At 39.4% G+C, this 16717-nt stretch overlaps 1 protein-coding gene across 1 annotated transcript; it reads left to right on the top strand.

Moving 5' to 3' along the window:
• The first annotated feature begins 856 nt into the window (after nt 1–856).
• Nucleotides 857–15721, top strand: bcl7a (BCL7A, BAF complex component). Its single transcript, NM_001006871.1, is given in 7 exon segments — nt 857–1023; nt 6417–6498; nt 8548–8610; nt 10412–10508; nt 12429–12596; nt 14137–14255; nt 14816–15721. Coding segments are annotated over 7 exon segments (696 nt in total). The 5' UTR covers nt 857–931; the 3' UTR covers nt 14891–15721.
• Nucleotides 15722–16717: the final 996 nt, after the last annotated feature.

Below are 16717 nucleotides of genomic sequence, written 5' to 3'. Positions count from 1 at the left end.
CCAAATGTGAGGAGGAATAATAGCACATCTAGCTACATTCCCCATTTTAAAGAACAGGACCAGCATTTGATGCCCAGTCAATGTGTACCCGAATGCCCTGCAACACATATAAAAGTACTCATGTTTGGGTTGCAACCTTTCCCCTGAAACAGATAAGACTGTAAGCTTTGCACAGACAATTCATTTTTAATATGGTGTTGCTGGATTAGTAAATTGAAGAGAATAGATTTCCACTATTTCTTTTACTACAGCTGTTTTTTGAATAAGCAAAAGATGGCACCCTAGCCCATATGTACATGCCCTCAGGCAGCAAACATGGTATATAGAATAATACACCATCTCTTGTAAATATATATAACAAACAGTTTTGTGACCTTATAGTAGTGTCCAGGAACTAGATGATGACCTCTATCCACCTCATATTATGAAGAAGGGGCTATGGAATACACACAGATCATGTGACACATGGCATCGCTAACTATCGCTCCTAAGCATATTATGCGGGTTATAAATGTACAATTACGTATATATACATATGCCTATGTTTACTCTTTGAACGGGGTCATCGACAACTTAACCTGTAGCACCGAGCCGACCCTGGCGGCCTGCTGATATCAAACTACAAATCCTACACTCCCAATATTAATGTTCGTAGTTGAGCAGTATGAGAGAGGGATGTGTAGAGCTTCATAATTAAAAAAAACAAATAGTATATTCTTCATTACATACATTATTAATGGGTCTGCAGTACACCCCCTCCCCCTGCCTTAAGCTAGCAGCAGCCGGAGCTCCATCCGCAGGCTCATGCACTGCGCAGGCGCACTACGTCTCTCCCTGGAAACGTCCGTGTGTGTGAGAGCAAAGTAAAAGCGATAAGTAACCGGCAGCGAAGCTTCCTCCTACTCTCACTCACTGAGAAATCACCGCAGCTATGTCGGGGCGATCTGTCAGAGCAGAAACAAGAAGTCGGGCGAAGGATGACATCAAACGGGTGATGGCCGCCATCGAAAAAGTACGGAAATGGTAAGGAAAGAGAAATAAATGGACAACAAAGGAATGGAGGGAGGGCGGTGGGATGAGGGCAACATTGTGCGTGTGTGGATGAGCAAATGGATTGGGTGGAGAACTGGAAACCGGCACTTCCCGCATCACCTGACCTGTACCAGTCTTGTCTAAACCGGTGTCACATAGAAAACGCGAGTAAAGGAGCCCGCCAAATGCGCTGGGAGGCGGCAGCCATTTCGGAGCGGCCAAATGGAGCCGGCGAGAGGAAGGTGCAAGCGGGCTATTGTCTGGCGGCCGGCTCGGCTGCTTCCTGTCTCCACTCACTCGCTCTTATTTCTTTTCTTCATCCAGCGATATGTTTAAATTTAGCGCTTTGTCCCCGAAGCTCTGAGGCTACCTCCCTCCTGTTTTCCTCATGGTGTCCTATTCTATCCTGACTGGGAAAAAACCGATGAGGCTGAGAGAGGAAGTGCAGCTCCATGCCTGCGATCGCATACAGCATATATACATTGCTTTTAGCTGCTTCTGGCAATCTGAAGCCAAACTTCAAGCCAGACCTACCCACAGTGCGGACCCTCCTCTATAGTTGTAAAGAGGATTGTGGGAGTTGTAGTCCAACGCCAGAACATAGGTTAAACATTCAAATAAAAATCTTATTTTTCTTTCAAAAAAGCAGCATGTTTGTAATGCTTACGTGATATATTGTATAGGCATTAGTGTTTGTTATACATTTGCTAAACATACACTATGGGGCATATTTACTAATCCTTGAACGCTCCGAGCGTATTTTCGCTGAATTTTTCGACGCCGCACAACTTTTTCGTACACTTGCGCGTAAAAATCGGAAAGGTTTTCCTGCTGTTTACAATCGTTCGGTACGAAAATTTATTGACTTTTGGATCGCCAATACGATATTATCGTGACTAATACATTTTTTTCGTAAGCATAATCGTGATATTTGCGATCTTCAGAAATTATCGTATCCGATCCGAATTTTTCCCATTTGGGATTTGAACTCGTGTTTTAATGAATCGGCCCCTATGTGTGGTGACATGGCTTGCACTTGTGCGCAGTTAAACAATAGCAGACTTTATTTATAAACATCAGAATATATCCAGTATTTTATGAATACAACAAGTGACATTAATCTAGTTTATTAGGTGGCCTTTATAGTGTTTGAATTAGGGATTCATCCAATCCAGGATACCATACAGATGAATCACACTTTATTTTCAGGTTATGGGTTGAACCCCAAGTATTTCAATTTGAATATACAAATGAGGGTTCAATTTCCGATTAGGCAATTTTGATTTCCAGCCACCAAAAGTTTGGATGTGATGCTTTTTCCTGGAATTCTATTGTTTAAAGGGATTTTTCATCTTTAAAAGGTAGTTTTTAGTAGAAAGCCTTTTTATAAAACTTTCAAGTTGATCTTCATTTTTTTATAGTTTTATTTTTCTTCCTGGAAACATTTGCCTTTCTGTTCTGTTTGTAATTGGTCACTTGCTCTGTGATGGTGAAGTGTTGTATTATCTTTCTATTTAGGCGCTCTCCATAGCAGCTAGATAGCTTTGGAATAAATGATCTTATCTGTTATTTATATAGTCCTGACATGTTACGCAGCACTTTACAGAGTATACATCATTTATATCAGTCCTTGCCCCTGTGGAGTTTATAATCTAAAGTTAGCCATACATTTAAAGATCCACTTGTTTGGTGAAGTTGCCAAAGGAGTGGATCTTTCCCAGTGTCACACTGGCACACTAGAATACCAGCAAAACTCGCCGGTGGGATGGCATATGCGGCGGCGCAAAGTTTCCTCTCGAGGCAACTTGTGAGGCAAGGAGGAAAAATAGTTTGGAAAGTGGGCCTAGGGTCTAAGGCAGGGGTGGGCAGACTTTTTTTTCGGTCGCTATCGACCGATGACCGGGGAATGCGGAAGAGCAGCGTGAATGCGAACATATGCGGCGTACATACGGATACACGCAGCACTTCCGCATCCCCGGCTTGATCGCAGTCCACCAGGAATCCACTGTTGATCAACTGGTGGACCGCGATCGACGTATTGGCCACCCCTGGTCTAAGGTTTTCTGGTGGGCCCCTGGTCTTTCCCGACACTGATCTTTCCCAAATATGCCCACCGACAGTTTGGCCCTCCAGCTACGCAATTGGATCATAACGAATGGTGTCTGTCGGCGCGAGTACTGCATAAACAAACCAATGTGGTCCTCACCCCAATGGGGTTTTTCAAACTTGACTTTAGGCCAGATATCAGTTGGGCTGGCCTGTTAGTGGGCCCCATACATGGGCAAGTAAGCTGCCGATTCGGTCCAATTTGCGTCGGCCTGTGTACCTTTTAGGTTCCTACCTAGCACTTAGGTTTTATATAGACCTAAAAGGTTGAACTTAAAGTAACCGAAAAATAAAAATGTTTTAAAGTAATTAAAATATAATGTACTGTCCTGCACTGGTAACACTGGTGTGTTTGCTACAGAAACTCTACTATAGTTTATATAAATAAGCTGCTGGGCAGCCATTCAAGCTGGAATAAGGAGAAAAGGCACAAGTCACACAGCAAATAACCAAAAATTCTGAATACAATAGGAACCTACACAGCTTATCTGTTATCTTCTATGTAACCTGTGCCTTTTCTACTTTTTTTCGATTTGAATGGCTGCCACAGCTTTTTTATATAAACTATAGTAGTGTTTCTGAGGCAGACACATGACTTGTTACCATTGCAGGGCAATAGTACATAATATATTAATTACTTAGACACACTAATATTTTTTGGCGTTACTGTTCTTTTAATGGAAGAAACATAGTAACATAGTAAGTTAGGTAAAAAAAAAAGACATACGTCTATCACATTCAACCATAATGCCTATATATAATCTGCCAAACCGCTAGTTGATCCAGAGGAAGGCAAAAAACCCATCTGAAGCCTTTCTAATTTCCTGCAGAGGGGGAAAGCGTTTTTTTTTTTTTAAAGTCCAACTTACTATGTTACATTCATGTAAAACTGGGGTCCGTTTTATCAGGAGCCGCTTTACCTCGAATGTGGGAGGAGACTGGAGTACAGTACACCCATGCAGACATAGGGTGAACATACAAAACTCTTTGCAGATAGTCCCCTGTAATGATATGCGGGCCAGGCTGACACCTACATAAGTTCCTCATTGCTGAGCTCTTTCTGCCGCCCACGACCTACCTGCGCCCCACTTCTGCCAAGAGGAGCAGCTATTTATACACACGCGCCTGCCTTGCAGGCTCCTCCGTGACATCAGAGATGGGTGGGTTGGGCGCAGGGGGCCGGGTCAGGCGCAAGTTGGGAGAGGGCAGGGTTGAGTGCGGGTTGACTTTTTGTCGACCCGCACATCACGTCCCCTGGGGTCAAACTCTGGACCCCAGCACTGCAAGACAGAAGTGCTGCCAACTGAGCCGCCTTGCTGCTCATAAACACTTAATCTAAAAATCATGAAAAAATAAGGCCAGAATATAACTCTGCGGTATGTGCCTCTCTTTGTACACTGCTGTGAAATTGGCTGGCTGTTATTGAGCTAAGCAATAGACAGAATCCATAGAGTAGGTTGTTAGAAATAATTTGACCTTCCATACTCTGTTTAGTTTTTCTTCAGTGTAGGACTTGTTAACACAAGTGACTGCTCCAATTTGGTGGTAGCAGGAGCTACATTTGTTAATATTTTTCTGCTTAGTGTGTGTGTTATTGCAGTATGACTCATTGGATAAACTCCTGCAAAACTTTGTTAAAGGGTAACTTCACACATGTATTTGTTTTCCCTAATAAACAAAGGTTCTTTGCTGCAGTAAACATTTTGAATGGTTTTAGTTCTATGGAATGCAGTGTGTGTTCTTTTACGGAGAATAAGGCATTCTTTTCAAACCTCACTATAAGTACTAGGCACACAAGCTTCTGCTCTGGGCTCCTTGGATGGGTGAAGGGATTTGTCGCCCACGGTTAAACCTGCACTACCGCGGATGCTAGATCTTCCCAAAATGCTTTCCCACTTGCAATAAAGTAAGCCACCAGTGGAAAAACATATGCAGCACTTTGTTTTACAAAGATGCCCGATGTTTACTCGTGAGTTTAAATGTAAGTAATACAAGTAATTATACAAAAAAAAGACTTGTATGTGCAATCATATAACTTAGCAAAACATTAGTCCCTATTAGACTTCATAAACTGTAAATTATTAGTTGAAATATAAAGTGATGGAATAGTTGTCTTATAATAACTACATGTGACCTAGCACTGCTGAATTCTTAGACTTCTTAGTAAATATACTATATGGCCAAGAGTATGAGGACACACACACCTATGTGTGTTGTTGAACATTCAGTTTCTAAACTGAATATCAGATTGGTTGCCCCTTTGCTGCTATAACAGCCTCTGCTCTTCTAGGAAGGCAATTAACCAGATTTTGCAACATGGCTGTGTGGGCTGGCTAACATTCAGACACAAAAACATTGGTGAGCTCAGGCACTGATGTGGGGTGATGGCGCCTGACTCACAGGCAGAGTTTAAAATCATCCCAAAGGTGGTGTTTGGGTTCACATCTGGACAGACCTGTCAAGTTCTTCTGCATCATAGTCTTGCTTTGTGCACAGGGGTCATGCTGATACAGAAATGCTCCTCCCCAAACTGTTATTTCAAAGTTAAAGTTCACACTTCTCTACAATGTCATTGTATCATTGCAAATTTCCTGAACTAGAATTAAAGGTCTAAGCCCAAAACACAGAAAACAGGGCAGATCATTATTCTTCCACCATCAAACTTTATAGTTGACACGTCCGATTCCGATGTTCCTGTTGCAGTTAGAAGCCACAGGTTAGCACTACAGGAATGCAGAGAAGCAGGATTATTCAAATTGGAACAGTAGTGCAACATGTTGCTCACCAGCCTCTTGGTTGTCGCTCTCGGTATCCCCAAAGCAGATGCTTATTTTTTTAATTTCTTGCTTTGGTGGCAAGTTATGGTTGTATAAAAACAAGATTACCACCAAATAAATCCTCCTGTAAGCTGATAGCGTGCAAAGAAGCTACCAAATAGCCAATCACAGCCCTTATTTGACAACTTTCTGAACTTTTATGATGCTTGTGTTGCTTTCCAAGTCTTTTTACATTTGTGTGTGGCTCATGAGTAGTAAAGGTTGGGGTTCCCTGCTCTAGAAAGTGTTATGTCTGAGTAGGTGGATAAATAAAGAAGATGGAGGCATATAGCTGATGTTTAGTGTCTAGCCTTCCGTGGGAGACTACTCCAAGCATTTTGTTGTTGGCTGCAATGGGAAAACCATAAGATCTCTTTTTAATGACGGGAAAAACGCTTCACTGATTTTATTGGTTTAAATATAATTTTCAGTGTGTACTTATAAATTTCTCTTTGATTTCAGGGAGAAAAAATGGGTAACTGTTGGAGATACATCTCTCAGGATCTACAAATGGGTGCCTGTCACAGAGCCCAAAGTGGATGATGTAAGTGTTGTTTAATATATATTGTGTTTATATTGCAGTCACAGTCAATGCCCTCACCTTACTGAAACATCAGTATAAAAATTACAGTTGATGTGCCCTTATGTCTTTTTTGACTGAACTTGCAACCAGATGCTCCCTCTGTTGGAATTAAATGATCCAATTTAGTAATTGATATCTAATTTAGCATGTTGAGATATCAATCACTGTTGACAGAAAATAGCACTGAGAGACCACATTGGACTATGCATGCAACCCAGGTGTGATTGGCCAATTGTTTAAATTAGTATAGTTAGGTCTGGCTATTTGTGACAATGAGCTTGTTTAGTCACATGACACTTTTTTTTTTTGTTTTGTTTCTTATATCCCTGCTCAGTTCTATTACTGAATGTGAGCGATAGAACTGAGCACGAAGTGAAAGTGCTTCAGGATGCATCTCCTGACATAGAACTGAGCAGGAAAGCATAAGGAGAGGCTTTCTGTATCATTAAACTAAGCTTTTGCCATCCATTTGGACTCTTGCTGGAACAGCAGAGGGGTGCTCCAGTTGCTTATTCATGATATGAGCATAGAAGCTTTATATTGCACTTGTTTATATGCTAGAATAAAATTAGAATTATAATAAAATTACATCATACAGAGGTTTAGAGTATGCCATAAATATTTAATGGGGGTGGTCACATCCGGCTTTGAGGGCCTTTGGTTTACTCAGCTCTTAGGTAAGAAGGGATAAACATATTGCTTAAATATCTACTTAAAGCTATGATGAAGCATTTAAGTAAATTATTGCAAGCAGTTTAAACTTGTTTAAAGTTTGTATCCTTCTCTAATGTAACCATGTTACTGACATTCAATGGGCAAATTGCTTGCACTGCTCATTAGGGTGAAGACACACAGAGCTACTAGTAGCAGCTACTATTCATGGCTACAAATATAGACAATGCTGATCATTTACTGATAATCGTCTCTATAGTAGCTGCCGATATCGGTCCCTTGGACCGATTCGGCAGCTAATCGGCCCGTGTATGGGCACTCCCGACGGGCCTGCCCAACCGAGATCTGGCCTGAAATCGGGCAGATCTCGATTGGGCTGGTTAGAAAATTTAGTCGGATCAGGGACCGCATTGGCTCGTTGATGGGCCCAGAGCCAAACGATCGAATTACCCTGGATTCTCCCGATATCGCCCACCCGTAGGTAGGGATATCAGGAGAAGATCTGCTCACTTGGCGACAGCGGAACACACTTTAAGTGTGTTTTAGCAGAGGCAGTTCTCAGTATTGTCTATGGCAGGGGATTGTCCATTTCTCTAGAAGCTCTCTAAAAACTTTAATTTGTATAGCCATGCCCTAGTGGAAATGGAGCTGGCTTACCAAACTTTTAAGTTCTCATAACCTGTCATGGCAGTTTTTATATCTGCACTTGAACTGGTTGGTTACTAACCTTTTCCTTTTGCCATTATTAGGAGGAACAAATCTCATTCCTGCTGAGAAATTTCTCTTATTTGTATCTGCCATATGTCTTCTTCACAGAAGTGAAATATTGAAATAAAGACTAAAATATTTCTCTCACCGAAGGGCTGTTGTACAATTGCCTAGCTAGGTGTACTTACTAGAGGGGAAATTCTTGTTAAGGAATTCTGGGGCTTATGGGAATCCTTAAAAAAAAAAAATAATAATAAAAATTTGCCTATACTGATGCGCTCTATAGTTTGTCTTCAGCAGCATTCCTGAATCGAAACTGGTGATCCATTAAATGTGAGCCATATTTTTAAAAAAAAATTGAATAAAATACTCATCTAATCATATATTGTATAATAAGCTAGGGGAGGGAGGCTAGACAGACAAGCAGTGACCTGAAGGTGGGCACTTTTGGGAGCAGGGCACTAAGTTACATGGTTATATTTGTTCAGTGCTGTGCAGTTAAATAGGATATAAAATATTTTTCTCTATGATTCAATCAAGATATTTTAAAACTGATGCCTTGCGGGATTATAAGATTTTATATAGCACACTACTTTAACATCCTTACTTCTTTGCATTTTTTCCCTTCAGATTGATTTGAAAGTGACAGATGAGAACTCTGGACTCCTGAGGCGGCCAAAACCCAATGCAAAAGTCAGATTTTTTTTTCTCTTTCCCATTGTCTGTTTAATTTCTCTTGTGTTTTAGGAACTTGGCTTCTGAAATACACTAACACAAAATGCATGCCTTTATTGTTAAAATAAGCAGGTCACCCGAATGGAGTTTTGTTTTCTCTAATAAGATTTTGTTTATTGGTATAGAAAGTTGAATATAAAGCATTGGTAGATAAGTGAGCAGGTAAAGGGGGGAGAAAACAATTTGTGTGAATTAGGGGACCGTTTAGTTAGCCAGTCGACTTCTTGCTTTGGATTGAGATTCCTGTATCATTTAAATCCTAATTTTGTCTGGGGTGGAAGTAATTTATTAATGTTTTTAGAGGGCAGTGACTGTTGGCGTATCCATGTTATCGCTTTCTCTGCAAAAAAGGAGCTGCAGGGATGCATTTGGCTGCGCTTTCTTTAGGGACGGTCAACTGCGCCTTTTTTTTTTTTTTTTTTTTAATCTCACCAACTGCATAGAAGTTTTTAAAAATCTTACCAGAAATGAATTGTCTCACTCCGACTTCCACACTTCGTGCCAGTATTTGGTGTGTGTTGGGGGGGGGGGGGGGTCACTGACTGATTGGTACTGTTCAAATTTGCTACATTAGTTGATACATTCCTTGTCTTTGGCCCTGGTCAGAATAATCCATGAGTTTTATGTAAGGCAGCGTTTGCAATTGATTCAGAGTGCTGCTAGATTACTGAGCTAGCAGACTGGATAAACACATTAAACTTTAAATTTTAAAAACATTGGTTTGATGTTGATCTTCCCCTTTAAGTTAAGAATTCATAGATGGTTACAGGTTGCTTTTTTAAAAGCTCTGAAGTGCCTGAAGATAGTCCTTTTACACGTATATTAACAACATTAATGCAGTACATGAACTGAGTATTAGGAAACTCCTTTTTAATGAGCTTAAAGTGTATTATGACATATTGAGAAATATTTTAAAGAAGCAAAATAAACTGTCTTAAATACACTAACCTCAATAAAGCTGCTGGTGGCAGTGTTTTGTGCTGGCCACATATCAGGATATCTGACCCACCTTTCCGTTTGAGGAAGAGTCCAACTGGGCCATACTAAATTGCTCTCCTATGACAGACTGGTCTGTCAAATCACTTACTTGAGACAATTGGCGTTAGAAAATGCACACCCAATGGTACAAAAGAACCAAGATGCCATCCACTTGGGTTGACCATTTTCATCGCTATAAAGAAAAATAAATTGGAGCATAAGATAATTGGTGGGGTAGGATCATCGGTTGTGGGTGGAATTGGTTGCTTTAGAGGACCCAAGTCTGTAAAGGTGAAGGGGCTGTGTGCATAATATAATTTTTGTTTGTGCTTTAGTTTTCTAGTTTTGCCTACAGACGTTTCAACCTTAAAAACTTACACCACTGTACATTGTACAAGTTTCAATGTGAGGAAATGTTACAAATATATGGAATATAGCATCCGCGCATGCACACTTTGATCCATTGCTTTTTTTCTGCATTTACATTAAGCTATACTTGTAGTTAATGGTTTATAACCTGTTTAGGTTTTCTAGATCATTTGGGAAGTGGATGAATACAACCCTAGGTTTTATACAACTCTAACATTACTATTTCTTCAATCTTGTTTGTGTACCACTTAACACTTTGTTTCCTTTTTCCTCTTTTCCCTCTGGTGTTTTTTTTTTTTTTTTTTTTGTCTCTAACATCTTGATTTCTGAGGCTTTCGACTTTCCATACTTTAGATGGTACTACCTCTTTGGAGGGTGGGAATTTAATTGTGTTGTTGTTGTTTATATTTAGAAAACGAAGAACAAGAAGAAGACTAAAGATGACAAATGTGGCTCAGAACTTACTACACCAGAAAACAGCTCATCTCCAGGAATGATGGATATGAATGGTGAGTTTCTGCAGCTTTCTCTCCTCTCCCTCAGCATTTGGATTGTGTACAAAATCCAACAGCACTTGAATAAGCTATTTCAAAACACCATGCCAAAAATAAGTAGACTTATGGTAATTCCATATATGCCACAACCTAGATTTTGTAAAATTAAACCTTTCTGAATTAAAAATACCACAGTATTACTTATTATAAATGATTGTAAAAGCTCATTGATAAAAATAGTTTTACACTGCGCATATTAACACCATGCATGAATTCAGCAACATATCCCACAAATCCTTTTGGCATCAAAGACAAATCTATAAAACATAGAAGAATGCTGTGTAATTTGATACTGCATAGTTATTAGTTTCTAGAAAGCATAAAATATTTATAGCTCTTTCTGGTTTTTATGGATAAACCTTTGGCTCCTGCATGCAAAAGTTACTGCTCCACAAAACCCATAAAAGTAATATAATCCCCACACATCCATCTGTGTGTTTTTGTTTTTTTTTTGTTTTTTTTTTATTTAAAATGGGTAATTGATAAAAATATATGTAAATGTAAAAGTCACTGGTTAAATCGGAATAGTATACTGCTGTATATGCTGTATACAATTACTCAAAATACCATGCAAAGACCCTAGATTTTGAATAGTTTACATTTTCATGAAATTCATGTTCATGAATTGCATGTTAACCGTTGCAAGCAAAGCACATTGCATATTACTAGGTCATTAATGTTCATAGTAGAGAATTTTCTGGAAAAAAGAATTGATATGGGCATTTAAAAAGTATAGAGAAATAAAAGCTTCAAATCTTTGCAAAAAGTTTCAGCTTGGACTTTAGAACAGTGTCTGTTGAAACTACCACTGAGTGTGACATAAATGCCTTATACGGCTGTTCCCTGGTCCTACAAATTTACCTGTAAAAGTGAAATGAACTCAGTCTAGTTGAACCTTCTTGGCAGTATAGTATATTGCAGTGCTGTCCAACTTCTGAGCTTCCGAGGGCTGGAATTTTCCTGGCCTACATGGTTGGGCTGATAATGCAAGCCAGTTTTGACCACTCCCCTTCTTTAAACTGCACCCACTTTAAACCATACCCATGTTATCACAAGAGCTTTTAAGACCATACCCACATTAATGGTGTTAGCTCAGGAAAAACCCAAATTGTTGGTACTTACTCTAGGGATATCACCCTTCATTCATATGTGAAACAATTATATTATGCCATATTGAGACATACACTTAAATCCATATGCCTCCTCCTCCACTGTGGATAGCATATAATTACACACCAAGGGACCATATAATGGCTTATTTCCAACTGCTAACAAGCTCCCAGAACAAACCCCAGGTTCACCTCCCACTGGCAGCATAGGACAAGCAGAGTACTGCCTGTGTGTGCCTCACTCTGCCTGCCCTACCCTGCCTGTGTGTGTGCCATACTCTGCCTGTGTGCCATACACACAGGCAGCATAGGGCAGGTGGTACATACAGTGACACAATGCTGGCACTACTCCTACCATCTGTCTGAGGTGTGTACAGATGAACAATGTGGATGCTTACAGTCTGAGCCTGAGATGTAAACAATGCACAGATTAAAAGGTGTGAACAGTAGAGGGGATTATATTTTTGAACAGTTAAAACATGAATTTAAATTGTGAATAATGCAGGGAGTCAGTTAATCTCAGTACTGATACAATTCAAATGTTACACAAAGGTAAGCAGCCAGACAGGTGGGTGGCCATGGGCCGCCAGTTGGACAGCTCTGGTATACAGAAGCAAATTTGTATTGGTTGGTTCTGTGTATATATCCATTCAAAAACATTTCTTCTTTATGACTGCAGAGTCATGCATTTACAAAAAACAAACAGCAGCACGCCATATCGTATATTCTAACATGTAAGTGTGCTTTATTTTACATTGTTTTGCAGATGATAATAGCAATCAGAGTTCCATAGCTGATGCCTCACCTGTAAAGCAAGAAAACAGTAGTACTTGCAGCCCTGCACCTGACCAAAATGTATCTGCACAACCTGAAGGAAGTGAAGTAAAACTGGAAGAAAGTCATTCAAATGCCAGTGAACAGCAAGATTCTGAAGGTTGGAGCAATAGATCTGTTTTTGGCTATGTAAAATCTATCTCCCAACACCTTATTATTAAAAGAGAAATAAGGGCTATAGCTCACAGACATTTGGACCATCAATGCACTTTGGCCTTATATTTACTGATTTGGCTTCTGCTTCTGATTTCACTGAATTTAATTGGGGATGTTCTCTGCCAAATTGGCCACCTGCATTCTGGGCCTAATAAGGGTGATTGGCCAGTGATCAGATCATACACTGGGGCCTAGATAGTCCCATTGGGTGATGGCTGCATAAATGCACTGAAGTGCCCCTTGTCCAACAGGATTTTCCAACCTACCTGTCTGATATATGGGCATTTTTCTTCCAGATAACATTTGGGCAGGCCCACCTGTTAGCCCCTTATATGGGTAGATAAGCTGTTGACTCTACGGCTAAGGACCCATGTAGCGGTTCGGTCACCTGTGATAAACCTCTGCTATTGCATGCGACTAACCGCTCTGAAATGCATTTCCACCAGCAACAATATAAGTGCCTACTTTGGCCTGAGACAATGGCATCTTTAAACTAAAACTGCAGGCTCAGTCAGTAATACCATAGAAGTTATTAAGAAAGTCCTAAAATAAATCTTTCATTTTTTTCATGATGGGGGTCTGCTATCTGACAGATTACGTGCTAATAGACTGGATTATATTAAAATGATGTAGTACACAGCATGGAGTCGTTAACAGAGGGCCATATATGTTCTGAGGTCCTCCACTTGAACATCTTTGCATTACACACATAAAAGGCAATGAAAAAACAAAGAAACCGTATCACTTTAATAGTACATACAAGGGTTCTTTTAGAAAGGTTTAAAATGTAGTTTTATGAAAGCTTATTTATTGCCAACCAACCATCAGTTCAAGCACATAAAACATGTGAAATATCTTTAAGGTAGAGCCAGACTAAAGACAGAAGATTCTGTCTACAGCTGAAGCAAGTTTGCTGGGGGAATGCTGCAGTTTGTACTGCAACAAGTAAAGATCTATATGAATGATGCCTATATAAGCGTTAGAGTTTATCTCAAGCTGTATGCATACCTTTAGTTGTCTCAATAGTGCCCCATATTTCACCTGTTCAGATGATCAGAAGCCAAACAGGAAGAAAAAACACTGAGCTGTGTAAAGAAAGTTCCAATAATGCCTCTCTCCTGAACCAAGACCAAGTGTACATGCTTAGTTAGACTAAGTCAGCTTCTTCGTGATTGGCTCAGATCCACATTCCTAAGGGGGGGAGTGAGTTCTTCGCATTCTTGAGGGACGGGGGAGCAGGAGAGGGGAGAGAGCAGAGAGCTGGGTGTCTCTAAATTACAGACACAAGAAACCTTTTGACAAAGAAGTCAGTGCAGTGTTTCTGTGAGTGCTTATGGCTGTATTTACATATACCTTTCTGATAAAGCTTACTTAGTTTTTACCTTTCTTTTTCCTTTAATAGATCATGTAGACTGCATGTCATGTATTTAAATCATGTATTCTCTTATTATATATAATGTGTGTGTAAATACATTATTTTTCAGTTTCTTCAGGACAGAATTCGCATTCGTCAATAGAAAGCTCATTAAACAGTTCAGAAAAGGCAGAAACGCAAACTTCTGGTGATAAAGAAATAACTGTGGAGGCATCAAAAAACTCTCAGGTAACACTCAGGCTTGACTTTAGAATCTTGCATTATTGGCTTCTAACAGGCTCGGCTTGCACAGTAGGTTGCATCATTGCACAGCAGGGTCTTTACTACTTTTGGGAGTCCTCTTTGTGTTAGGCCCCTGCACAGAACTGCTGTATAATTTCCCATTTATATAGCAATCCTATGAAACTAATGTTCTAGTTCTTCAACCACATTCTGGAGCATTCGTTGTACAGATGGGGGGCCAAAATGGGTATGCATTTGAGGTCACTGGGAAAAGGGAAATAGTATATTGAATTGTAATTGTTTAGGATGTGTAGAAACGTTTGTTGCATTAGCACTAATTCGTATAGGAAATTAGCCACTAACCTTTACAATTAAACAAATGTTTACAAATCAGTTTTTTTTAAACATTTCCATTTAACACGTGTGATAAAATTTTCAATGTCTCCTTTTATTTTTCTGCAAACATTTTTTACTTGTGGTACCAATAACTTGTTTTCACTTGTTTTTTTTTTCCTTTCTTCCTTTTCTTTCTTTCCACAACCTACCTGCTCACCATTTTGATGAAGGATTCCGATGATGGAACCCCACCATGCAAAAAAGTGAAAGGAGACAGTTCTCAGCCAAATAATGATGGGATTTAGATTATCCTTCTCGTTTATCTATTTCTTTTATTTGGGTCAGTTTACTGTAAGGTACATCGGTTATCTTTACAATAGGACAGCCTTACTTAAAGCATCTTTGGATGAGAATAGAACTTTTACAATTTCAGCCTACAAAGCAAAATCTGACAATGCCTGGAAAGGAGGCCAGGGCTTCAGAGAAACTGAAATCTTTTCTGTGAGCACAGAGAAACCTGTGACAGTCTTTGAAGTGGTTGATGTTAACACTCAGGAGGGTCTACGCACTGTTTCTATAGTCAATTTTACATTTGTGTTGCTGCTGTATATAAATATATATAATATTTTTTCCATTTCTCTATTTAACATTTGAAATATTTAAAAAAGGTACTGGTTTGGTTTTAGCCCCATTTGATATTTCCATCTCCCCGCTTCTGTTTTTGTGCCTTGTAATCCAGGAACCAACTGCAAACAGACCTACTCTTAGTGCCATGCGAATGAGACATTCGGTTTTATGTCAACGATACACATTTAAAAAGCCATTTTCACGTGTGGATTAGCACAGTTACTTTGTCTCCAAGGTTAAGTGTGGTTGCCTTTATTTTAGGTTTTTAAACATTCCAAAACCCTCATCTGAAACTGTTTGAACTGTAAACATTACATTGCATATAGTGGACTGTTGGTAGAGTTACTTCTAACATTTTTTCAAATCCAGGCAGCTAAGACAACATTTACATTTGCAATGCAGGTTTGTTACTTTAAGAATAATTTGAGGTTGCGCCCCCCCCCTCCTCCCCTTCAGCAACATAGTTAAGTAGTATCAAGTTTGTAATAAACTGTTATTTTTTCTTGTAATCTCATACTCCTATTTTGGATGGGTTATTTTTCCTATAATGGGCATGAGTTAGGCAGGGTTGGTAGGGTTCTTGGACTACGCAATTTGTTTTCTAATTGACTGCATGGCTAGTGAAATAGTGAGATATTCAATATCACTTGCCATTTCTTTTAAAGTTAGCTAGTTCTTCTGCTTGGTCCTAAACATTTTTATGATTTGCCAGTAAAGGCTGGAGTCCTATGTAGACTTGTCCTTACACGTTTTGCCTAGCTTATTCCCTAATGTTTTTGTTAGAAAGGTGCTAAAGTACAAATATATTGTTAGTGTAAATATAAATGTACCCAAATACCCATTAATGATGTATTTAGTTTTACTGAGAAAGCTTGACTAAAAATTATGTCCTCTCCCAGCCATGAAGATGCAAATTTTAAGCTATTGCTAAGCAGTTTCTGTGAATTTCTTTGCAGTGGTATGTATATTGTGTCATTTAAAATATTGTGATATTTTTTTCTTGCATGTTTTTCAAGAACTCACTTGTAGGTTGTGCGTTGAACAGCGGTTTGGTTTAAAGGGCTTTTAAAACCCAGAAAGAGGAATACTGCATAGAAAACATTTGAGACTTGCAGGCATGGAAGCGCAGTACAGTTCTAGATATTCTTTCTGATTTATAGGCTTTCATTATCATAGCCATGTGTACTTCCACATTCCACCCATGCAGAATTTTTGGATGGCAACCATCTCTCGGTACATAACACTAATGCACTAAGCTTAAGTTTTTACATTACATTTTTCATGCCCTATAGAAATTAATTTGATCCGGGAACTTAGTACAGGTATGGGACCTTTTATCCAGAATGCTTGGGACCTGGGGTTTCCCGGATAAGGGATCTTTCTGTAATTTGGATCTCCATAACTTAAGTCTGCTAAAAATCATTTAAATATTGAATAAACCCAATAGGCTTGTTTTGCCTCAAATAAGGATTAATTATATCTTAGTTGGGATCAAGTACAAGCTA

Source organism: Xenopus tropicalis, chromosome 1 (assembly GCF_000004195.4).
Source record: "Xenopus tropicalis strain Nigerian chromosome 1, UCB_Xtro_10.0, whole genome shotgun sequence".
In the NCBI taxonomy this organism is placed as follows: domain Eukaryota; kingdom Metazoa; phylum Chordata; class Amphibia; order Anura; family Pipidae; genus Xenopus; species Xenopus tropicalis.
This window is presented reverse-complemented; position numbering and strand designations above follow the sequence as displayed.